The 25029-nt window shown below is 42.3% G+C and overlaps 1 protein-coding gene across 7 annotated transcripts; it reads right to left on the reverse strand.

The window, feature by feature from the left end:
• On the reverse strand, positions 1–25029 carry LOC309718407 (uncharacterized protein). 7 transcript variants are annotated; one of them, XR_014279960.1, is made up of 4 exons: positions 24797–25029; positions 3818–3900; positions 2948–3316; positions 1–2278 (listed from the first exon to the last, which is right to left on the reverse strand). XR_014279960.1 is itself a non-coding variant. In XM_082553606.1 (3 exons), the coding sequence occupies exons 1-3, from the start codon at positions 24806–24808 to the stop codon at positions 3058–3060; spliced, it is 354 nt and encodes a 117-aa protein (XP_082409732.1). In that variant the 5' UTR covers positions 24809–25029; the 3' UTR covers positions 1–3057. The 7 variants fall into 7 exon arrangements, 1 of the variants encoding a protein (XP_082409732.1); XR_014279961.1 differs by adding an exon at positions 18080–18218 and having other exon boundaries at positions 1–3316; XR_014279962.1 differs by lacking the exon at positions 24797–25029 and adding exons at positions 18080–18218; positions 18588–19150 and having other exon boundaries at positions 1–3316.

A 25029-nucleotide genomic window follows, 5' to 3' on the forward strand; every position in this document is an offset into this window, starting at 1 on the left:
TCAAAAAGAAATCAGTCTTAAGCTGCCGTTAACAAAAATGTCACTTATGAAAAGCAAGGGTTTAATATGCGTCTCTGCTCACATTTATATGCGCACCATTCACAGCTTGAAACAACTTAATGGACTTTTAAGTAAAGAGAAGGCTTTACAAAAAAAAGACTGCACGCAATCCTTGAATTTTAATGTTTATTTTTCACGGGTGGTCTTGAAACACTCCTAAAATTTCCCATTTCTCTCTCTCGCTCTTTTTTGTTTGCTTTTGATGGGAGCCGCTGATTATTTTGCACATTTTCATTTGAACTTAACGAGGTCAGATGTGCACGCGAGGCTCGACGATGCTGCGAGGAAGATGGAGGTGAGGATGAATGAAGCAGGATATTGACTAAGATGCAACTTCCTGAATGAAAATAAAGAAATAAATGCCGCACTATTGATTTATTATTTAAGATTCCCATCGAACTTAACGCTTCCTACCTTGACACTAAAAGGGTGAGGACTTGGAAAATAGATGGAAATCCACTCAGGCTGAGTTCTGCCAGGTGGAAGCGCTATTCAATGCAGCATCTCAAACACAAATAGCTCGCTTTGACAGCGCTAAACATAACCCTCCACTCCCCCACCACCGCCACCCGCCCTGTTCAACACTCGATGACAAACATCCCTGGAGTCGAGCTTGTTGGCCCTGACTTCACCTGCTGCTGTTCTGATTGTGTTTGAGCAGGCCGCAGTGTTAGCTCAGCCTCTCACAACCCACTGAGAGCTACATCCTTTCTTACAGGATGCGGAAACGTTTCTTTATCCTCCTCTTGAACTTTATGTTACATTTGTATGACTAACAAATATCCCTTTTTTGCAGAAAGCTCCCCACCCCACTCTAAACATGAATTGTGAAAGCAGCTCAGCAGCAGATCTGCACAATGAAGTCTCACCCCCGGTAATTTGCCTCAGGCTCCATGTGGTTTCAATCATTGTCAATCATTTAGTTTAATGCACTTCGGAAGACTGAAGAGGACCCGTGTCACCGCTCCGAGCTGCGCAGCCTCCTACCTCTTCTCTGAGCCGAAAGATAAAAAACAACAAACATGCACTCTAAATTGGTTCCTCTGAATATAATTACTATTCTCCGGGTAATTCCCCAACCACGCCCCCCCTTTCCCTTTTCTTTTTCCCCCCTCTTCCATCTTTGCTCTCTTCAGATGTGCTCATTTGAATAGGAAGCAGGAATCATGTCCCTTTAATATATGATGTGTTTTCTTTCTTGGACAGTATTATGGAGCCCTTACAGAATAGTTGTAGGAATAAAAACGTCACTGAACATAACGCCCCGATATACTGTAGGACCGTAGACACTGACTATGCTAATGAACGCTCCGTGCAGCCTCATTATGAGCCGTGGAGAGAGCTCGTTTTTCTTGGCTATTTTCCCAATGAAGTATTGCTTGAGGTGGGAAACTGGGCAGAGGTCTATGGTGTGTGGATTGTAAAAGAAGGAAAAAAGAAATAGGGTAAATGAAGAGCGAGCGATCGTTAGTTGGTGTGATTTATATATATATTAAAGGTCGAAGTGTGTGTGCGTGTTTCGTGCATGCGTTGGCTATTTCGGTTTACCAGCTCTTGACAAATGAACAGCAAATTAGTTGTCTGTGGGCATTTTATGGACGTAATTATGGCTTGAGTTTCCCCGCCACTCCAGGGACCTCACGTGGTTTAAACTTAATTCCCATCCAGTTCAGAAGTGGGAAAACAGACATCCTGTGTATCCCTTTTATTTTTTCTTTAATGTGATGCACATGGCTAATAAATTAGATGAGTGAGTATAACAATTTTATGCACAACTTTACAAATTTTTTTTAATGTAATAAGCTCAGGGTCCTGAGACAAAAACTGAGCACGCCAATTAAGACACTCATCTTCTCCCTCTCTTCATCTTCTTCTGTTTTTTTTTTTTTTGGCTTTTTGCTACAGCCTCTTCTTCTCTCCTGATTATTTCTGATGCTGCAATCTCCTAGTCCTACCCCCCATTCCCCATCAGCATCTCAACCTCGTAATTAGCCGGCATTAATTAGATGCACTGGCATAATTGTTAATCATTGGTTACGCTGGAAACATCTTGGAGAATGAACAGAATGCCAAGTAAGGCACAAGGAGAAAAAAGGGAAAAAGGAAACACAACTTTGTAGCAGTGAGAGCGGGAAAGATAGACAGAGAGGTGGAAGATTGTGTGTAGATGGGAAAGCCTCAAAGAAAATGCAATCCAATGTGATTAATTCCCCAAGACCTCAGTTTCCCTACTTAAGCCCGTGGAGATGGCAGCAGCAGTGAGATGAGGTTGGTAATTCATTAATGGATCTGAGTCCTGATATTATTACTGCACGCACTCCAGAGGATGGTTTTGAGAGTTAAAACAAAGCTCGAAACCAAGCTAAGTCGTGGATTATAAACACTCATAAAGGCCACCGCGACGGATCGCTAAACTAGAAAGTCATGGGGATAGTTTGCTTATGGAGTCCCCTCGGCTCGCGGGCGCTGACTGCACCACTGCCTGCCCATCTCCGATTACCGTCTAATCGAATTCAGCCTCATGTCTGGCTGCTCCCGTGGGTCTGCTCTCGCGGTCGACTTCTGTGATAAAACATAAAAACAAGACACCGCCATTTCATTGTGGAACAAGTCAAAGGGGACGTCGGAGACCTGCATCGCCTCTCTTTAGTTATCTGTCTTTCTTTTGCTCCTTTTTATGTGCTCGTTTGCATTTTCCTCTCTGCGTTTGTCTCTCCTCCTCGCCCCGTCTGCCAGCGTGTTGAGGACGGCGGCAGAGTTTGGAAGTAGTCGACTGAGCTTTGGCTGTGTCATCAGGAGTCAGGCCGGCATCTTGCAGAGGTTACGTGGCTCATTCTTTATTCTCCGTGTCAACTGCCCGTAAATGTTTATAGCTTTGTGGTAAGACCTCAGCTATTCAAATTATCTTGTCACAATGCATCCCTGAGCAGGAATAAAGCCCTCCTTTATGGGAAACTGTAAACAGTCGCTGTGTGCTTCATGGGGAACAATACCCATTTATAAGAGTCCAGCAGAGGCCATGTCCAAAGGGGACAGTAAACTTTTCTCTGTGTTTTTTTCTTCCTGCAGCTTTCCCCTTTCTTCCTCCCTCCTCTGTTTTTTCCTGCCTTTTTCACCCTCCTTTCCCAGGGCTTGGCTGAGATCAGGCCGGGCTTTAATGAGAGCTGCTGCCTCAGTCTGAGCCCTCCTCTCTATGCAGCTCCATGAGCCTCGTAATCCGCCATCGATCCTTCCGTGAGTTGTTGCTGTCAGCTTTCTGAAATAACAGAAAGAAAAACAAAACGCCATTCCAATTAGTCCAGGTTATAATTGGGTATTATTACAGTGCTGGAGCAGGACTTGGCAGAGCGAGACACATGTCATCGTCCCCCTTCCCACCCCACCCCTCGCAGCAAAGCCCCTCCGAGAGGTCGGGAGTGACACGGTGCCCTTCTTGCCAGCCCACATCCTGACCTTCTTGCCAGCTCATATCCACAAGCAGAAAAGCTCTCGCTGCCACAGCTCACGACACAGAGCCAAGTAAACACTCCATTTGAATGTGACTGTAATCCTAATTACACACGGACAACCGTTCGGTAAGAGATTGCTTCCTTGCTTTTATATAAACGTGTACCTCTAAAGAAATGGACTTTGCTTGGCAGAATGTCTGCTGACTTGCTCAAAAAAGCTCAAGGACAGTGGAGGGAGATAACCACTCCAAGGAGGAGCAGTGTTACAATATGCCTCTCAAAGCTTTTGTCCCATCAGTCTGTCTCACCTTTGAGTAACACCTTTGTCGCCAGACAACTTCTGATTCTTTGCTCTGCCTTCACGGTGCTGAAGTTGCACAATGGAGTGAATCTGAATAACAAAGAGGGGCAGTTAACGAATGAACCTCACATTCATTTTCCTCGGATAATAGCCGCGCAGGCTAATATGTGGTATCATTCATTTATTAGGCTTTTTTCTACAATAAACGCCAGTGAATCCTGGTCGGTGCTGCTATTTTTAAAAAAGGACCGTTTATCACCCCTGAAAAATATGAGAAATCAGACAAAATTGTTTCAGCAAAAAATAGGAGTAATTTTGCAAAGTTTGAAACCAAACTGATTTTGCAGTTTGCTTGAATTTCATCTCAGATTCCAGGAAAAATAATCCTCAGAATAGTTGAATTACTGGACGAAGCCAGAAAAAAACAAACGCACGGCCTTCCAGGATCCAAAGCCAGTGAAAATAAGTAACATTTGGTACAAAAACTCACAAGTGTTAGAGAGGCTTAAATGAGTCTTCACACTCCTCTCTGAAGTGTATTCAGAGAATTGAATTACACCCCTCTGGAGAGACGGAGTGGAGAGAGGAGAGCGTGGGGGTGGAGGGGGGGCAAGAGACAGAGACGGAAAAAAATGGAGACACTGAGCGAAATTAGAGTTTGCTTTGCGTTGTGTGGCTAACAATGTGGAAATACAGTTTTCTGGCACTGAAAAGAGCAAACACCAGGAGTATCAGCTCACAATCGAGCCGAGGCTGGCGGTGTTATTGTACCGTGCGTTGCTATGGCAACAGCTAAACCAAGTGATGATGTGAGGTAGCCTGATTGTCACAAACACGGTCACCGAGACCTGGCTGTCAAGCTGCTCGGGTGGAGAGGAAGAGGGGGGTGAAAGCACTCAGAGCACTTACAGAGGCTGTTCTTTTCCCTCGGTTTACCGTAGCCTTATCCCTCCAACTGCCAAGCCCGGCTTCGTGAAGGAAAGGCCGACTACTCCACACTTTTATGCCATGTCTGAAGCAACCTGTGTAAATCTGTGTGGGCTGTTTGAAGCGCCTCTGATTTGTAGCATCAGGTCTTCTGAGACTTTGTTTCCTTACTTTAATGTGCTGATTAATTATTCTGTGTGAAAAAAGAGCCTTTCTGTTTCCTTCTCAGTAGCTATGGAGCCGCAGACCATGAAGGTGTTTAATAAAAAACAAGGGAGCGACTGATGATCTTTGTCCCTGCTGTCCCAGGGGGAGGTAGGCGATGGGCAGCGGCCACCTGCTACTGGGAGGACTGCACTTTACTGGTGCCATGAAAAGACAGAGGCAGCTCTCCACAGGCCAATCAAACTATACTAACAGCTGGCCAGCTGCCCTCCTCAGCCATGCTCTCTTTCCATCTCTGTCTCTCTGTCTCAGTTTGTCCCTTTCTCTGTGCATCTTTCACTCAACCCCCGCCACAGTCCTTTCTCATCAACCAGTGGTGTGATAGCACCGCAGAGGAGCATCTCCGTCGCTCTACTCCCTTGGCTACAAATATTTACTGTGGTGTCCTGATTTATTCTGAGTTAATTAGTGAAAGTTAAATAGCTATCATCGGCATGATTCTGAAAAAACACAAACTCGGACATGCACGCACACATGTGTGCTGACAACTGGCTGTCTCACACAAGCTCGACGCCAGCTACTGACCTGCCCTCTAGCCCCCAAAGGCATAATGTGGTTTATTATAGACATGTGAAGACTTAATTAGATGTGTATAATGCATGCCGTCCAGGGACTGCTTGCTGTAGTGCTGTATAAAACCCAGGCTGTGTTTAAAACTGGCTGTGTTAACAGTCTGCATTAGTAAATCTCTTTGTGTTGTGTTAGTGACGAGAGGCAGCTTGGTGGTACTGCTTGTGCCTCATTATGACAGACATATGTGGCTTTACTAGCAAAGAGAGGAAGAGTAGTAGGGAACACTTCAGACACACATCTTCTGTTTTTGAATAATTGGCTCTCTATACAGTAAGGAAAACTGAACTGTATGAGAATCTATAAGTAATGAGCGTTATCATAAAACAAATACAACCTGACACACCTTCTGGCTCACTATTTGACAACTCCAGCAGCGACAGCTGCCACATCTGAATATGTGTAGAATCTCTTTCCTTCAATCCCAGCTCACAAAGAAGTTTCTGCATCTCTGGCAAATCATTCGGCCAGGCTCTGTGCCCCTGCCCTGGAGAAAGCCGTAAAGATTAGCCGTTAGATTACAATCTTTACTACAAACAGTCTTTCCAAGGGAGAGTGGGTGAAAGAGCAGGCCAAAGCTGTGCCGATGAGGGAGATTAGCCCAGGCCTAAACAAGAGGGACAAAACAAATCCACTCAAATGAAGAGGCCGGTCACACAAAGGGAAGAGGTGGGAGACTGTGTAAAAAATGGAGGGATGTTGTTGACTCTGGGAAATGTTTATGGCTTGCAGTGGGCATAAAACTTGAGTCAGAGCTTTTGTGAACAGAAACAAAAAGAGAGGGAATCAATAAATCCATGCAGGTTCACAGTAACACCAGATTCTCTGACATTTGTCACAGGCATTATTGGCCTTTTGGACAGCACTATGACCCTGGGTCACATCGCTGACCCTTTGTTCATCTCTGTCATCGGAAACGTGCAGAAGCCACACAAAGTGCAGACTGTCATAGAAACAAATGTTTCCTCTAGGTGTTCTTCCATGTTTTATGTTTTATAGAATTTCCATAAATCCCACGGCAAGACCTAAGCAATCTGTTAGCCTATCTCACTTCTCACTCAGAGCTCGCTATTCTTGCAGCCCCAAGCTCAGTTGTTCCTCCTAAAGTAGGACACAAATTCATTTTGCCACATACAGCCCAGTGTGACCAGTAAAATGGCTGCGTAATAACTTGCCCCCATAATTTCCCCCCCTTCCTTTTAGTATGAACAGATGGTGACCGGTCTGAGATGTCTCGAGAAATATGCAATTGCAGTTGTTTTCCTCAGTCAGAAATAATACCATCAGAGAAACTCATCCTCAGCTTGGTTTGGTATGGGTAGGCTGTGGGTAATGTCTTTGTCAGTAAGAAAGGCTGTAAAACTGACATAATTAGACCTCTGGCTCAATGTAATTAACAGTTTAGATAGTCACTTTGATGACATGAGCCATTCTAATGAGTTGCAACACAGTGCTTTCTGGTGCAAAATACAGTGACAAGTTCAAAATAAGCCCCCACCCCCAGCAGTTTTCGCACTTTGCAAAGCCATATAGTGACTGGACAGTTTTCCCAGTTTTATATGCTCCACGCCGTCGAGCTACAGAAACATCACATTTAGGGTTGCCAACTCCCTGAAAAATAAATAAGGGACACCTCGTGGCCAGGGCCAGTTGTCTTCACCCTTCCCAGTGTGGTAGCTCTTTTTTTGTGTGTGAAATTATTTTTTTAACCATTTGACTTGAAGTTGATTTAAGCAGATGCATATTCTTTGTGATATGACCATATGGGAAACAAATGATCATTTAGCCATTTATTTTTAGCTCAAAATGACAACATTAACACAGTAAAACAGGTCTCTTTCTTAAACAGAAGCCTGTCATGCTTAACTTTTGAGAATATAAGTAAATCTTTCTTTAAAAGAACTCTGTCCTGCTTAACTTAAAATAATAGAAAACAATAGAAAGAAAAATATTCTTGTAACAGTGCACATTTAGTGCATTTAGTACAATTGGCTTCAGTTGAGGTATTATTTCAGCTTTTCTAATGCTAATCAGCTGCTCCTGTTTGTAAACCCGCTTGTTCCCATGATTACGCATCATAACTCATCATCATTATTCATCTATGTATTACTTTTATGTATTAGTCATCTATTTGTTGTAATCATCTATCCTTGCAGTTGTTTATTACACAAAATAAGTTATATTATCACACTTCTGGCCACATAGCGCTGATATTCACTGCACATGCCCATAGTAACTTTTTCCAGCCAGGTGTTTTCCTTTTCCCATTCTTCCCTTTCTCTGAGGGGAACAAACATTGCTGCTCTAATGCTGGGCTCACACTGTGCGGTTTTAGGCCCATTTTGAGCCGATTTTTGAGTCGTGCGACCGATTTGGTGATCGGACCGATTTTGGCCTTCATCGTGCATCGTGTAGTATACGTGGGGTAACGAGAAGCAATTAACACCTCACGACCAGCTCCGATCATCAATCGCTCGTGACGTGTCACCGCAGCCGCTCACACTGCTCACGCGCAAACACATAAACGTCGGTGAAAAAGACGGTGTTCTGGACACAAGCGATGGAGGCACAACTTGTAGAACTTTGAAAAGCTCATCCGAGCCTTTTCGATGTGGCATCACAAAATTATCACGACCACAACAACCGTGAAAATAGTTGGATTTACACTGCTGCTTAATCACAGCTGCCTGATCAATGTTTTTCATTAGCAATTTAGCAAAGTTGATGGTGGTGGTGTGTCTGTGTGAGTGAAAGACAGAGAGGGAGAGAAAGCGAGAGAGAGCGACAGATTTTCTGTTATAACCTTTATTTTATGGAGGCACAGTGTGAGCACTCAGGTCGCATCAGAGCATCGGGCGAGTCAATCGTGCAGTTTGAAAATCGCACAGTGTATGTCCAGCTTTAGGTGTACTGTCGTCCGAGACTTGCACCGCAGTGTCGGCGTTTGTTTCCCTGTTGGCCATGCTTCTTGTTGTGGTCATCTGTCGTCTTCCGGTATTTTCTCCGCAAGCGACCTTTCCTCGACCAATGAGATGAGCGGTAATCTGAATTGTCATACTCGAATTGTCATAAGTGTGCTGTCAGCTCATGTGTCACAAAGCAGGAGAGGGGCTGGGAATTATGTTTTCAAACAAAGTGTTAATTCCATAAACATTTATAGACTACTTTTGATTCTCACTGTATTACGGGACAAAGTGCGTCCCTTATTAGCTCAATACGGGACGTGTACTTTTGTTTCGAAATACGGGACGATTCCGTATTTTAAGGGACGGTTGGCAACCCTAATCATATTTCTTCTGTTAATTTCCTAAGACAGCTTGGCTCTGCAGTTTCTTTAGGAAATTATATTTACTTAAGAGTAAATAGTGCATTTTGTGCAGCTGGGGATAAATGCACAAACCAGCAGTAAATATTTACAGCACAACACTAGTGTGTGGATTGATCGAGCAATATGTGGCTGTGTATTGTCATTTAATATAGTTTAGATGATATTAAACTTTAGGCTCTAGCTGCAATAGTTGTTAGAAAAATTGTTGCTTTGGTCTTTAAATGTGATTTGTTTACTGTAAAGTAGAAATAATGTACAATACTGTGTCACCCATCCATCCATTTTCTTCCACTCATCCGAGGTCACAGGGTTATCCAGGCGTGCACCAATGTGTTCCCAGACCAGCAAAGAGATATAATCTCTCCAGCGTGTCCTGGGTCTGCCCCAGGGCCTCCTCCCAGAGGGTCATGCCTTTCTCATCCTTGTTTGATGCCTGAAATCACCTCAACCGGCTCCTTTCGATGTGGAGGAGTAGCAGCTGTACTCTGAGCCCCTCTTGAACGGCTGAGCTCCTCACCCTAACTCTAAGGGAGAGGCCAACAACGCTTCAGAAAAAGCTCATTGATGTTTCGGTCATTGCCCAGAACTCGTAGCCACAGGTCAGGGTAGGGACGTAGATCGACTGGTAAGTTGAGAGCTTCGCTTTTCCACTCAGCTCTCTTTTCATCATGATGGACCGGTATAAAGTCCGCAACACTGCAACCCTAATTTTTTATATTTTTGTTTCGAAGGAGCCATGCTTTCTAGTTATTTTTCTTTTTTTTTGTTGTCTAAAATACTTGTCTAAAATTTCTGAAGGTCTTTTAAAGTTCTTCTTTGGAAATTGGCTGCTTTTTCCACTGATTTTCAGTCCATTGATTTTACCTGACCATTTTCACAGGAATGTTTTTGTTGGTAAAGCCACTTAACACTGACCTATGAATCATTTATGCATAAACAAGGCATGGGATGAACCAATGTTGTGTCTACACATTACAGACAGCAAAGGACCAATTTTAAATTCAGTCACTTTGTTACTAGCAGCTTGTAATAAAAACACATTATTTGTTCCCATTTCTTTAGATTAGCCTATGAAAATGCCAAACATAACACAGTATGACAGACACAAAATAGTCTTTTGGCACCAACAAAGTGAGTCCAAAAATGACTATTACCTGAAACCTTCGCATATCTCAGCATGGTGTGCACAGTGTCCTTACAGAATGTGAAGAAACAAAAAGGACAAAAGAAGTGGCAGGACTAAAAAAAAACTTCTTCAGCAGATAAAGTCATATTCTGAAGTAACAGGAAAAAATCAAGCAAAGACCTGACACAGGAAGTGAGAGATGCAGCTGGTGCTTCAATTGATCGATCTACTGCTCGGTGAAGCCTCATCAGAAAAACGGCTGCCAAGAAGCCATTTTTAATGAACGGAAACAGGACGAAAAGGCTCAAGTATGCCAAATATCACAAGAACTGGACTGAAAATCAGTGGCTACAGGTTCTATGAAGTGATGAGACCAAATTTGACATTTTTGGTTCAAGTTATCAATATGTGCAGAGGAAGTCAGGGCAGCAGTACAACAGTAAGTGTCTGCAGCCTTCTGTAAAACACGACACAGCCTATGTCAAAACCACCTTTAGATTTTGATCCACAGTATAATATCATCTGGAGGGAGTCTGCTCCATTTTTCAGGATGACAATGATCCCATGTAGTAAAATCATACCTGAATAGAAAAACACAATGAAACAAGCAGAAAATGTCCTTCATGAAGCCTGGAGTCTACTGAAAGAAATTAAAAGAAAGCTTGCGTAAATTTGAGCTGTAATATTGACTTTCAGGCTTGTTATGCACCAACTCTGTTTTTTACAGTGGCCCTGAGAGGCCAAACGAACTGCAACTTAAGAAAACACCAGCAATAAGAAAAACACTGCAAAAGCACACAAAACACAACGGAAATAGGAAAAAAATGATTTCCAAAAAGCACAAGGGAAGTGTTTCTGGGGAGAAAATAACCCGACGGACCAGTTGCAGGAACCAAAACATGCTAGGCAAGTGTTTTAATCTCATGATTCATATAATACTGATGACGGATTTTAGGCTAATAGTTAGGCTAACACACTTACCTCTCATCTTTTCTTTCCTCACAAAACCGACAGATCCTCCACTTCTTGTGTCTCCCAGCGCAATTCTTAGCATATTGGTTCCTGCAACTGGTCCGTCGGGTTATTGTCTCCCCAGAAACACTTCCCTTGTGCTTTTGGAAATATGTTTTGGTTTTTTTTTCCCGATTTCTGTTTTCTTTCTTCTTATTTCGTTTTTCCTATTTCCGTTGTGTTTTGTGTGCTTTTGCAGCGTTTTTCTTATTGCTGGTGTTTTCTTAAGTTGCAGTCCATTTGGCCTCTCAGGGCCACCGTAGTTTTTCCTCATATGTCGTACGTATGGTTGCATATTTAAATAAATCTTTGCACGTATTTCTTAAAATATAAAGAAATGTGGGTTGACTCAAAACTTTTGTGCAGTACTGTATGTATGAGTAAGAAATCGCTGAGTCATTTATTACACGTCTTTGCTCACATTCTGTTTTGCCTTACTGTGTAATAAGTTCATGCTTAGTTCTTTTTTTAATGCATTTATTATGTTTACAGGTTATATGAACTTCTGTAATACCTATAATGTTTCCGACATCAGTACTTCTATATCTTTACGGTCACACAATGGCTCTATGTAAGTGCCGAGTGGGGAGCCCACACAAGATAATTACTTAAATAAAAATAGAATTTAATAAAAAGAAAACCACAGACACCAAAGAGGGATGATGTCAGGTAGATGGAGAAGAGAGAGAGAGCAAATGAAAACATGGAGCAGCTTTTATAGAGGAAGGCCCAGGTGAGCTGCAGTCGCTTATGACTCTATGCTATCAGCCACTTGCTGTTCAAAGTAGATAAAGTCCACCTCAGTTTCCCTTCATTGTCTTTTAGCTCATTAACTGAACAATCCCTGCTTGCAAAATCTGTCTGTCTGTCCGTCTGTCTAGCCTAATTTCAGATATGCACTTCTCTTCCAGTTGAACGATGGAAATTTTGCTTCACTTTTCAGTAAACAAACTAGTTCATTACTTAAAGCTAAGCACAGTTACAAAGTTGGAGCAAACAAATTCCAGCAGTGTCTCTCAGCAACAAATTGACATTTAATCTGTTGTCACTTTGTAATTTAATTTCAAACGCTGAGAGCTCAGATACCTAATCCAAACTGACTGTATGTCCCGCTCTCAAATGAGTTTGCATACAGTTTCTATCATCGCAACAATAGTGACTAAATGAGGCAAACATGACCCTGCGAGCACAAACAGACAAACTCCCATCATTGCTTTCACAGGTGTGTGTTTATGATTGCAAGTATGTGTGTGCGAGTATGTGTGTCTGAGCATGGCCTGGAAGTGACTGCTGGCTGTTTTGCTGTATGAGCATGCGAAAGCTGCACCCATTCATTACCCTGTAAATACAGCCTGAGCCAGAGCTATTATTGTTGTTGCCTTCTGATTGAAAAAACAAATGCATTTTCAGGGTAAATGTGTATGTTGCAAACTCTCCTCAAGAAACCTGATTTTCAGTTTTAGTTTTTGCATATGTTTTACATCTTACCGCGCTTCCTCCTGCATGATCTCTCTGTCTCTGTACACTAACCCAGTGGATTTTAGATTAATCACGTGTTGATTGAAGTGCAGACTTTCAGCTTTGAGTCAAGACTTTAAACCAAAGTGTTGCATTAACTGTTCAGGAATTACAGTCATTTTTGTACACAGTCCCTATATCAAGAGGCACAAAAGTAACTAGACAAACAAACATATTCTTAAATACAAGAATTGTTTTTTATGCATTGGATGAAAATCCTTTGCAGTCAATAACTGTCTGAAGTCTAGAACCCATGGACATGAACAAATGTTGTGTTTCCTCCCTAGAGATGCCCTGCCAGGCCTTCACAGCAGCCACCTTCAGCTGCTGCTTATTTGTTGGTCTTTCTGCCTTCAGTTTTGTATTTAGCTACTTTTGGCTGCTCCCTTGTCACAAGGGGTCACCACAGCGGGTAGCTCAGCATGTTTGATTTGGCAGTTTTTATACCGGATACACTTCCTGACATAGCCCCCCCCCAAAAAAAACATGCTCTATTGGGTTGAGATCAGGTGACTGATTTGGCCGTTGAAGGATATCTTTTGCAGTATGCTTTGGGTTATTATGTATTTGCACTGAGAAGCCCTGTATGACCAGTTTTACAGCATCTGGCTGAATCTGAGCAGAAAGTACAGATTACATAGTTCATAGCTGCTTCTATCACCAGTCGCATCATCAATAAACATTAGTGAGCTGCTATCACTGGCAGCCATACATGACCAGGCCATAACATTACCTCGGCCATGTTTCACGGATGATGTGCTATCTTCCCGAGCCGTTTCTCTCCCTCGCTGTACTTTTCTCTTCCATTCAATCTGTCCAAAGATGTTTTCCCAACTTTTGAGGCAAAGCCTTCTCACTCTTGAGTGTAACTGGTGGTTTGCACCTTGTCATAAACAGCCATCACTTGACTGTAGATCTTGGCATTGACCTATTCGAGAATGTGTTTGACTTGGTTAGTTATTGTGAAGAAGTTTTTTCTGCCTATCCAAGGAAATAACACTGCAATTATCCACTTTAGTTTTCTTCCGTGGTCTTTCAGGCCTTTTAGTGCTACTGAACTAGTCAGTGTGTTTATTGTTTTTAAGAATATACCAGACTTTTGAGTTCTTGTTCTCTCTGATAGGGTTGTTTTGGTTTCTTAGTGTAATGATAGTTGCTCTCACTTGCTCCGAACCTCATACTGAAGGTTCCAGTGAAACGGTACCAAATACAATTTTAAAAATTGTGATGAAATCCAAATAATTAATCGGCTTGATTTGTCATGGAATATCAAGGGAACAGGCCTCACTTCACCATGAAACTATCTGTCAGTCAACTGTCCGACTGGTTTTGAACCTCTGAATTTGAGGACTGATTTAAAATAATTCTTCTGAGAGTTCACATCCTCATATGTGGAAATGATTTTGGCTTTTCTGCTACTTTTTCGTCATTCTGCTCAGCAGTATTTTTTACTTTGTTTAGTGTTTCGCCTCTAGACAGAAACACAGCAGCTCACACAGACTTCTTATGGTGTTCTGCTGCAAACTTCGTAAATTTATATACTTGGGGTATATAAGTGGGGTGGCTGTAGCTCAGGTGGCAGAGCAGGTCAGCCACTAATCAGAAGGTCGGTGTTTCGATCCCAGGCTGCCTCCTGGCTGCATGCTAAATATCCTTGGGCAGGATACTAACCCCATGTTTGCCTACTGGTGGTGGTCAGAGGGCCCGGTGGCGCCAGTGTGCGGCAGCCTCGCCTCTGTCTGCGCGCCCCAGGGCGGCTGTGGCTACAATGTAGCTGCCATCACCAGTGTGTGAATGGGTGAATGACTGAATGTAGCGTAAAGCGCTTTGGGGTCCTTAGGGACTAAGTAAAGTGCTATAAAAAAATGCAGGCCATTTACCATACTTATAACAGGTCCAACTAATCACAAATAGTGAGGAGAAATTAAAATGCATCCCAAATAAGAATCAGACTCAGAAGGTTAAAATCATGCATTTTTCAAGAATTCAAGCTCCCTCACTTCATTGTCTATTTATTCATAGCTGATAATTTCGTTATTCTGCCTCTGCTTAATGATGCATTTGAGGTGAGACTTTTTGGAAATGCCATTACTGTTTGCTCTGCTCCAGTCGCAGATAGAGATGATAAATCAGTTCATCCGTACGAACCTTTTAGAAATATTCTGTCTGTAAATCTGATCAGTGAGTGTTCGATCTTATTTGAGTTTACACACAAGTTGGAGGCTCAACTGATGGAACTGCATTCGAATGCTCAGAGATTTGATTTTCTCACACTTGCACCTATACTGCAGACATTAATGTTGTTAAAAATGCGAACCTTCAAAACATCCTTTCTTTTTAATTCTAAGATGAGAACAATTTATTTGTCTGTCACTAGGTTGAATTTCTTTGGCCTTTGGACTGTTGGTTGAAAACAAAAAAGCAATTTGAGATTCATGTTTTGTTCACCATCATTTTGAAGACTAAATTGTTGGCTTAGCAGGGTAAATGTAATGCTTATAAACAGTTTATTTGGACTTCAGTGACTCGTATATATTTATTCACATTTTTTGTGTGTATACACCAATCAAGCACAACGTTATGACCACTGGCAGGTGAAGCACATAACACTTTTATCTCTTCGTCATGGCATCTGCTAGTGGGTGGGTTATATTAGGGAGCAAGTGAACATTTCTTCTTCAAAGTTTGTGTTAGAAGCAGGAAAAATAGGTAAACTAAAGCTTTCCAAAACTCCAGCTCTTGGGGGGTGTTCCTGGTCTGCAGCGGTCAGTATCTATAAAAAGTGGTCCAAGGAAGAAACAGATGCATGTGGTGAGTGAGGGTTGGAAGCAGGTCCGGTAATTCGATCAAACAGACAAGCTCAAACCTCGTCTGCCCAGCAGGTTCTGAGAGAAAGCTGTCAGAATACTAGTGATGGGATTTCCGGCTCTTTTTAGAGATCCGGCTCTTTCGGTTCGGCTCACTAAAAAGAGCCGGCTCTTTCGGCTCCGAACCGGCTCTTCAGGTTGTTTTGTTGCTTTAATTTATTTATTATTAACAATAATATAAAATTATGCACAAAAGGAATTACTAATGTAAAAAAAAGTGGTTTTATTTATATATGTTTATATATAAATATATGCGGTGGCCCCTAGAGACAAAACACGTACAAACTCCAAAACACATTTCTAGCATGAACTGAACTTCCAAAGCCGAGCTACTAGATCACTTAAATTACACAATTGAAAGCATGTGTGTATTGTTTGTGTATTTATACACAGGCACTCATATATATTCAAATAATTTAAAAAAAAGTTCATTTACCTGTTACTACCACACACCAAATCCGGTCGTTGGTACTTGCTGGCTTGTGTAGCCACAAGATAACAAAAGCTCAACACTGCGCCCAGCATCCTGGAGCAATTCTGTTGTCTTTTGTACGTGTTTTGAGTTTTTATGTGCTTCTGAGTTTTTATGTGCTTCGGAGTTTGTACGTGTTTTGGAGTTTGTACATGCTTCAGAGTTCGTACGTGATTTGAAGTTTGTATGTGCTTTGTCTGTAGGGGCCACCGTAAATATACTTTTATTTATTCACTCCACATAAAATGTAATAAATAAATCATATAATACAAAAATCAACTATTTACATTTCAACTTTTAACTATTTAAATTTTCAGCTTTTTCCTTTTACAAATTTAAAGTGAAAACAACACAAAACACTGCAAACCACAACACAATTAAATATAAATTATAATATTAAAACAAGAAGAACATGCATATTCTCTGTCATATGGGCCTGCATGAATAAACTTTCTGAATCCTTTATCATCTGCAACGTAAAATAGTTGTGGATGATTACTATACCTTTCTAATGTGATGTTGTTGTCCCTGGCTCTCTTTCTCTCTCTCTCCCTCTGGCTCTGTTCCTGTGCTACTGAGTATAACTACCGCCCCTCTGCCCAGCGTAAAGCACAAGGCTCGAGTGCAGAGTGAAGCGAAAAAAAGTGCGAGAGAGAGAGAGAGGGTGAGAGAAAGAAAAAAAAAACCCACGTGACGACTCGCGATAAGGAGCCAGCTCGCGTCGTTCACGTCAAAGAGCCGGCTCTAAGAGCCATTTCGTTCGCGAACGACCCATCACTACAGAATACAGAGAGTATCACAGTTTGTTGAGTATGGGGCGGCAGACCAGTCAAGGTGCCCATGCTGACCTCTGTCCATCAAAAGCACCAGCAATGAGCATGTGAGCCTCAGAACTGTGGCCAGGTGTGCGTGCATGGCTTACCCTGGGGATAGGTGCACTATGGGAAAAAGGCAACCCAGTGGAGGCAGTGTGATGGTTTGAGTAAAGTTCTCCTGGGAAACCTTGGGTCCTGCCATCTATGTGGATGTTACTTTAACACGTACCACCTACCTGAGCGTTATTGCAGATAATAAACACCCTTTCGTGGAAACTATTCCCTAAAGGCTGTGGCCTCTTTCAGCAGGATAAAACAGCCGGCCACAAAGTAAAAAGTTTCAGGAATGGGTTGAAGAGCACAACAACAAGCTTGAGGTGTTGACTTGTCCTCCAAATTCCCCAGATTTCAATCCAATTCAGCATCTGTGGGACAAACATGTCTGATCCATGGAGATCACACCTCACAACTTACTCGACTGAAAGGATCTGTTGCTATCATCTTGGTGCCAGATACCACGGCACACCTTCAGAGGTCTAGAGGAGCCCGTGCCTCAATGGGTCAGAGCTGTTTTGGCAATATTAGACAGATGGTTCAAATGTTATGAGTTATACACAAAACAAATACATTGAAAGAAAGTAGTTGATCAGATTAGTCAATGTTGTAATAATAACTGTTTCTCAGTTATAATCCCAGTTGTTAATATTAAGTAATGCAGAAAATCGAGCAGATATTCATGAAAAACGATTTTATGATAATGTAATAAGGATATACAATCAAATTTTTCTTAATTTTTTACATTATTTTTTGTAGAGATTGTGAAACCTGCTATTAACTACCTCATACTGTAACGACACACTTGACAGAGTGAATCTGATGAAATAACAATTATTATTATATAAGGGTCTAGGATCCTTTACCGCTTACTGAGTATTGTGACTGTAGCTTCCATCCTTAGGGCAGCACCCTGTAAGAGAAGCACTGCAGTGTGAGGGGGTATTTATCAGCTTCCCTTTTGGACTAAACAGAGAGAGGTTTTCCAAGGTCTTAGCGCTGAATTGCTTCTGTCAACATACTGTAAATGCAAGCATGGTGGGATATTGGCAAACAAAGGATAACTTCAGCATTCACCTTCATGGTTCCACTGAAACAAAGTTGACCGTTTCAGACTGGAATCAGAAAATAAACTCATCTGCCGAGCAGGTTTCACAGACCAGAATGTCATGTCTCTTTTGGTTTCTCGGCCGTGCTTTGATGGCCGTCTCTGAGGAGCACTGAATGAGCTGTTGATTAGATTAATAAGGCAACAGACTAAATGTGGTGATGTGTTTGGTTTACAGGTCATTCCCAGAGCCCCTCTCACTCTGCGGTCGCTGTACAGGACCAGCCAGCGAAGCCATTTGTTCTTACCGCAGATGCTGATAGGTCCCTTGGGTACCGGCGTGGTTGTCTTACTGCTACCACAGGCAGACGGTCATGTTGCAGGGAGATTTCTCCTGCTTTCCCTCTTTCTCACATCTGCGTGTCTGACAGTGGCATCTTATAAAGTCTGCACAGAACACATTAAATCATGTGGGACAATTTTGAAGCTGCTGCTAGCACTGCCCGAGCGCTGGTTCCCTTTGATATTTCATCACAAGAACTGAAGTGCAAAAACTTTAAACATGGATTTCTAATATCCTGGTGTTGTTATTGCCTCGCTGTTATCGAGGTCCACTGAGGCTGTGTAAAACATTACTCTATGAGATAATGGAATAATGTCTCATGCTAGCCTCCGCTCCTCATTTCTTTCCCTGTATAATCACTGATATGACGTGATATAACACGACAAATGAAAAATATCACATTTCAAAGCAGGCAACATCTCGCATTTATCATTGTTTCAGGAAATACCCATAGGGTGAGCCGCGGTGCTTACCTGAGACTGTAGCCTATTGATCTCAGCTGGCAACGCTAACTGTGCTCTATTCATCCTGTTCTGGCTGAGCTCTCGCACAAACAGAGCCGTCAGTCACTGTCTCAAAGCAGCATTGGCACCACCTTTGACATAAAGCTAACAATATCATTTGTCTCTTAAGTCACTCTGCCGCATACTTATTTAGGGGCAATTGTGGAAGAACGCGCTCGCATTTTGCTTCTAAAGATGCAGAATTAAATTTAAAGTTTAATTAAGCAGTAATGAAACTTCAACTGGCGTCTGCATAACCCATGTTAAGTTCTACTTGTGCTCACAGCAGCCGTTTAAAGGATTCAGACCTGAATTATCATATTGAAGCAGCACTGCCTGCATGTAAAAAAAAAAAAAAAATGCATGATACACTGGCAGCTGCTAATTTATGCTAAGCAATGTAACAGACCGCAGATGAGCGTGCTGTGTACACGCGGCTTCTTGGTGGCGCGTGGCAGGTGTGATCCCTGTAAGCATTCTGCTCAAGGTCAGAGCATCAACGTCCCCGCGTTAGGGATCGGGATCAGCGCTTCTTTCTGCAGAAGCAAAATCAGGAAATAATATTGACACCTTAAACAACTGATGAATTCATTCGGAGCTCAAGAAAAATCCATCCCAAATGATTTGCCCATCAGTAAAAACCAGAATGTGGGCATTAATAATTCATCCAGAATCAGAGGGAATTGATCCATAAAGCTGGCAGAGTCTTCGCAGACAGCAGGGTTGGAGATTTTCTCCTTAACGCACGTGCTGTAGACTTGCAACTATACCTTTTTCTTTACATCTACATGTGTACGCGCCAACCCAAAAAGAAACACACACAAAAAGCGGAACTATGCGGGCGTTGTAACAAGATGTACATGTCCCCATACGTTAACGTCAGGATGACTTGCATTATTAAATAAAATAACGAGGATGGGTGAAATGCCACAGAGGTATCGGGTATCAGGTAAGTGTTTGCGTTTCCTTCCTGAATATATTCAGCAATGCCCCATTTCTGCAGCTGTTAAATGGTGCCTCACTGTCTTGGTTTCCGTGAGCTTTCGCTTTGAATTGAGTTTATCCAATTATCTTGCAGGTGTGACATCACTGAAGCTGAAGAAAGTCTAGGAGGCAGAGAGAGCGCTGCCGGTTGAATGAGAGATAAGCAAATGAAAAAGATGCAAATGGAGAAAAGTTATTTTGAATTTTTTTTTCTGAATGTCTAAGCTAATTGGTCGCTAGAGAGAAGATGCTGATGCAGAGGTTTCGAGGCGTGCTGCAAAGCCACCCACTCTATGACTCGCACAAAAGCTCCGAGGCGAGCTTGCGCGCACACAATGCACACAAACTCATAAATGCATCTGCCACATCTCCCGTTAACACCCCGCTCTGCTCGCCTAACAATACTCTATTCTACCTTAGCTCACTCTGGGTTGCATTAGACATCACCTTGTTTTGTCTTCTGCATCATTTTCCTCAGTCTCAGCCCTCTTTTTCTGTTTTTTTTGTTCCGTGTATGTTAAAAGCATACCAAAATGTCCTGCTTTTGTCCTCTTTTGTGAAGCATTTCCATCTCTCACCTGCCATTAGGCAACATGATCTGTCTGCCTGAGTCACATTTTACACAAGGGAGACTGTTCTCTACACACCCCATTAGAGACTAGGAAATAGCCCCCAATATGTCTAGGACACTCTGTGCAGAACATATGCACCCTCGCTCTCTTGCCTCACATCCACACACACACACACACACACATTTACACAGTTATTCACTCAGGAAGCCTGCTGTTCCTTCAAAATAGTCACTGTTCGGTTGATAAAGATGCAATAAAATAAAGCAAAACAAAATGAGCGGAGGCATAATGAGCTGCAGAGGGAGTGGAGGACACCTGTTTGTTTATACAATCTTTCACAAATACAGTGCAGCTAATCACCTGAGGTGCTGCTGGGGTGACGCATATCTGCATCACAATGGAGGGGTCGGCCCGCATTAAACACAGAGGACAGATGCCGTTCCATTTTGCTTTGGCTTTTCGATTTTAATGCCTGTTTTCTTTTTTTCTCTCTCTCTCCACCGAGACGTAGATGCAGATGTTCTACATTGTGCTGCACCTGCATTTCCACCCCAGCTCCTGCTTGCCAACCATCAAAAAGCAGCCAGACTGAATGTACTCACAATGATCCAAGTAAAAAAAAAAAACAACCTCCCCCATCAAAGAAGGGGGACATCAAAAACACTTTCAATCTCACCTCAATTTTCTCTCAATCGTTGTCTGCAAAGCAGTTCTCCTCTATCAGAAATAAAGAGAATCCTATTACATATTTCTTACTTTTACTGGCTCTGTTGCCTCTGACGCCCTTTCAATAGCTGTAGTTACCACTTTATTTGCTGCCTCCATAAAGGTGACTTATAAGCTATTATCACAAGGCTGGCAAGAAACGTCAATACAAGATTAAAAGGTGTGAGCAGAGAATGGGACAGACTTCATTAAAGTTGATGCAGAGCTGCAAACACCTATTGATATGTGAAAGACAAGAGTGATAGTCGAGAGGTTCGGTTGAGTTTTGGCCCCCTCATTGACACCTATTGACTGTGACTGACTTCTCATATGTAGTGTACTGATGAAAGTCTTCGCTTCACCAACACCCATTTTCAAATAATGGAAAATGTTGGTGATACGTGGTAATGGTGAAGATGGCATTACTCTTCTACTATAATTGAGATTATACAATGAGTAAGAACAAGTGCAACTACATCCAGGATCCAGATTATCTGGATGTACCTCTGTCAGTGCGCCCCAGGGTGGCTGTGGCTACAATATAGCTTGCCATCACCAGTGTGTGAATGTGTGTGTGAATGGGTGGATGACTGGATGCGTAAAGCGCTTTGGGTTCCTTAGGGACTAGTAAAGCGCTATACAAATACAGGCCATTTACCATTATAAGTTTATGCCTATTAAAAAAACAAAAACATACCTCTACTACTGCTGCTAGTTCTTAAATGCTTCCTAGAAGTCCCCGTATGACCGTTTGTGTTTTATCTGCAATGAGCAGTGGATCTGGTCTAATCCAGCATGTCAAAACAGCACCGGTTTAACTTCAATTTCATTTTTCTGAAAGAGGACTAAGTCACAGGGAGCCAACTGTGGCGAGCAGGGCTGGCGGTAAGCTAAGATTGTCTACGCGTGGCCAAAAATCTTATGTCTTTTCAGCGTGCTATGTGCTATCTGAATGGCACATTGACATGCTTTTTGGTCCCTGGGTCATAGCCAGAAAGCCAGTTCTCATTACCAGTGAAGATCCTCTACAAGTAAAGCTGGGTCACTTTGACACAGAAGTTGCTCTGTGCCCAAGTTTAAGGTCCATGTTGAAATCAGGTATAGAATAGAATAGAATAGAATAGAAAACTTTATTTGTCAATTAGGGTTAGGGTTTAATCAGCCTCTTGTATAAAGATACAGAAGGAGATGTAGGGGTGATCAGCCACAATAGGTCAGCCATTTCTGATTTTTATGCATCGTGTACGACTGCCCAACAGGTCCTTAAAAGTATTTGTTTCCAATTTCTTCCACCAATGATATCTAGTTCCTAACAGACGCTTGTCTCGTAGCCTGAGTAAAAACAGACCTTTATTCTAAAGCGTAATAACACAAATAAAATATATAATAAAAACTATGTAAAAATCAATTACACAAGATCACAAAAATGAATTCAGTGACAAAACATTACTATTAGAATCATCAGTGTTATCTCTCACCTGTTTGCGCAACATATTCAGTTTTTTAGCTGCTGGCACATTAGTATAATTAAATTGGGTGCTCTATTATTGTAATGTCATTGTTCATTGGAAACTATGTTGGGAAAATTATATTTTATGATAATTCCCCACTCGCCCCTGTGGGCAGTCAATCCTTCAAGCTAGAGGCCTGGGAGCTTGAGGGTCCTGCGCAGTATCTTAGCTGTTCCTAGGACTGCGCTCTTCTGGACAGAGATCTCCGATGTTGTTCCCGGGATCTGCTGGAGCCACTCGCCTATATATATACTATACGCTTCTTCTGGGCTATATTCTCAGCAGCATATTAAACATATTAGGTCCCCATAAGGAGAATCATGTGCTAACAGCTGTCTAAATGACTCGGGTAAAGTTTGTAGCATGCGTTGTTTTTGTCTGCTTCCACTTGTCTTTGCACTAGGATGATGTCGGCGTAAATGTGCAGTCATATTCATTGTGTTCCCACTAGTGCTATCAGCGTTAATCTCGTTAAAATGACATTAACGCCATAACGCGGCAAATCTCCGTTAACAAGTTACCACGGATCGCCCCGTGCGTGGGGCTGGACGGCGTCAACACGTTAATAAGCTAACTAGTTCCCACAAATTGAGCATTGCGTGGCACATCCAACATACTGTTTTACTTTTGTCCATGACGCGCTTACCATCAGGGTCACGCTTCACATGAAAACCAAGATAGTTCCAAACGCCAGATCTGAATGAGGGTGGGGGAGGTTCAATTTCGGGTAGCGCTGAGGTAGTTGCCATGTTGCAACGAGCTTAGCTTCTGTCTTGCTAGCTTGCGCTGCGCTCAGTGGATCTGCAATCGACAGTGCAGCCTAGGCGGAGTAGTCGAATGCAGATCCACTGAGTGCTCAACACAGACAGCATCATCAGAAGAAAAGTTGATAAAATAAATAAAAAATTTTGTATTGTTCAATACATATGTGTACCGAACCGAAAGCACTGTATCGAACGGTTCAATATCGATACGAGTATCGTTGCACCCCTAATATATATATATATATATTAGGGGTGCAACGATACACAAAATTCACGATTCGGTTCGGTTCGATACTTTGGTGTCACGGTTCGATATTTTTTCGATACAAAAAAATGTTCATGCATTTTTAATTTGTCATTTATTAAAATTATAAATATATATTTTAACTCAAAAGTACAGTTTTTAAATTTAACCCTAACCCTTGTGTGTGTTTTTTATTTTGACAGCGAATGCGCACCTGCGGACCACTTATGTGCAGCCCTGGTTATTTAGCTCGTCATATTGCAGCCACAGAAATTCTTTTGTCCATGAAACCATAAAGCTGCACTTTCTTTTTGCCTTATAGTCTGATTTATCATAACTTCTCCGTTTTGTGGTAAGCTTTTCTTTGGCTGTCACTTCTTCACCCTGACCTGTCTTATTTGGCTCAGCAGAACTGAAATGCTTTTACACACGCATTCACATAAGCTCAGCGATTCTCTGCGCGATCAACCTCTCACATGTTTAAGCTTGCTGCGGGAGATTTCACTTGTCATGTTTTTTAGATTAGATAGAACTTTATTAATCCCTCGGGTGGGTTCCTCTGGGAAATTCGATTTGCATAGTTTGCATAGTAAGCTAACGATTAATAAGACGATGTCAGAGGAATTGGTGCACAAATTATCATCACTCACAGATCAGTGCTGTCGCTCTCTATACACAGTTCGCACGATTGCAAAGTGAAAGCAAAAAAACAAGCGAAAATTCAAACGCGACTTCAATATGTCACATATTGACAGTGGCTCACCGATGCCAATGACATAATTACCCAGCTACATTTCTGAAAGAATGCAAAAGCATTGACATATATTTTTCCTACAATAGCCCGACGGGCAGGGAAGAGATAGATTTTGGTAGCCCAACTGAAAAAATCGCTAGCTCCGGGACGTCGGGCTAGCGATATTGCAAGCCCTGTATCTGATTGAGGAATCACTCATCTTTGGAAAAGAGAATTTATTACAGAGAAATGGCTCTTTCCAAAATAAAAGCTATACTATCCGCTTCTTCTGGGCTATATTCTCAGCAGCATAAGGAGAATCATGTGCTAACACCTGTCTAAATGACTCGGCTAAAGTTAGTAGCATGCTTGCTTTTTTTTGTCTGCTTCCACTTGTCTTTGCACTAGGATGATGTCGGCATAAATGTGCACTCATATTCGTTGTGTTCCCACTAGTGCTTTCAGGTTAATCTCGTTGAAATGACCTTAACGCCACAACACGGCAAATCTCCGTTAACGAGCTACCGCCGATCGCTCCGTGCATGGGGCTAGACGGCCAACACGTTAACGAGCTAACTGCGCTAACACACTAGTTCACACCAATGTAATTGAGCATTGCATGGCACATCCAACATACTGTTTTACTTTAGTCCATGACTCGCTTACCTTCAGGGTCATATGTCACATGAAAACCAAAATAATTCCAAACGCCAGATCTGAATGAGGTTCAACTTGCCTGTTGCAAGGAGAGCTTAACTTCTGTCTCGCTAGCTTGCCCTGCGCTCTTCCTTCTGACTATGCTGTCTGTGTTGAGCGCTCAGTGGATCTGCGCTCGACAGTGCAGCCTAGGCGGAGTAGTCGAACACAGATTCACTGAGCGCTCAACACAGACAGCATCG

Source organism: Aulonocara stuartgranti (assembly GCF_965226115.1).
Source record: "Aulonocara stuartgranti genome assembly, chromosome: 2".
In the NCBI taxonomy this organism is placed as follows: Eukaryota; Metazoa; Chordata; class Actinopteri; order Cichliformes; family Cichlidae; genus Aulonocara; species Aulonocara stuartgranti.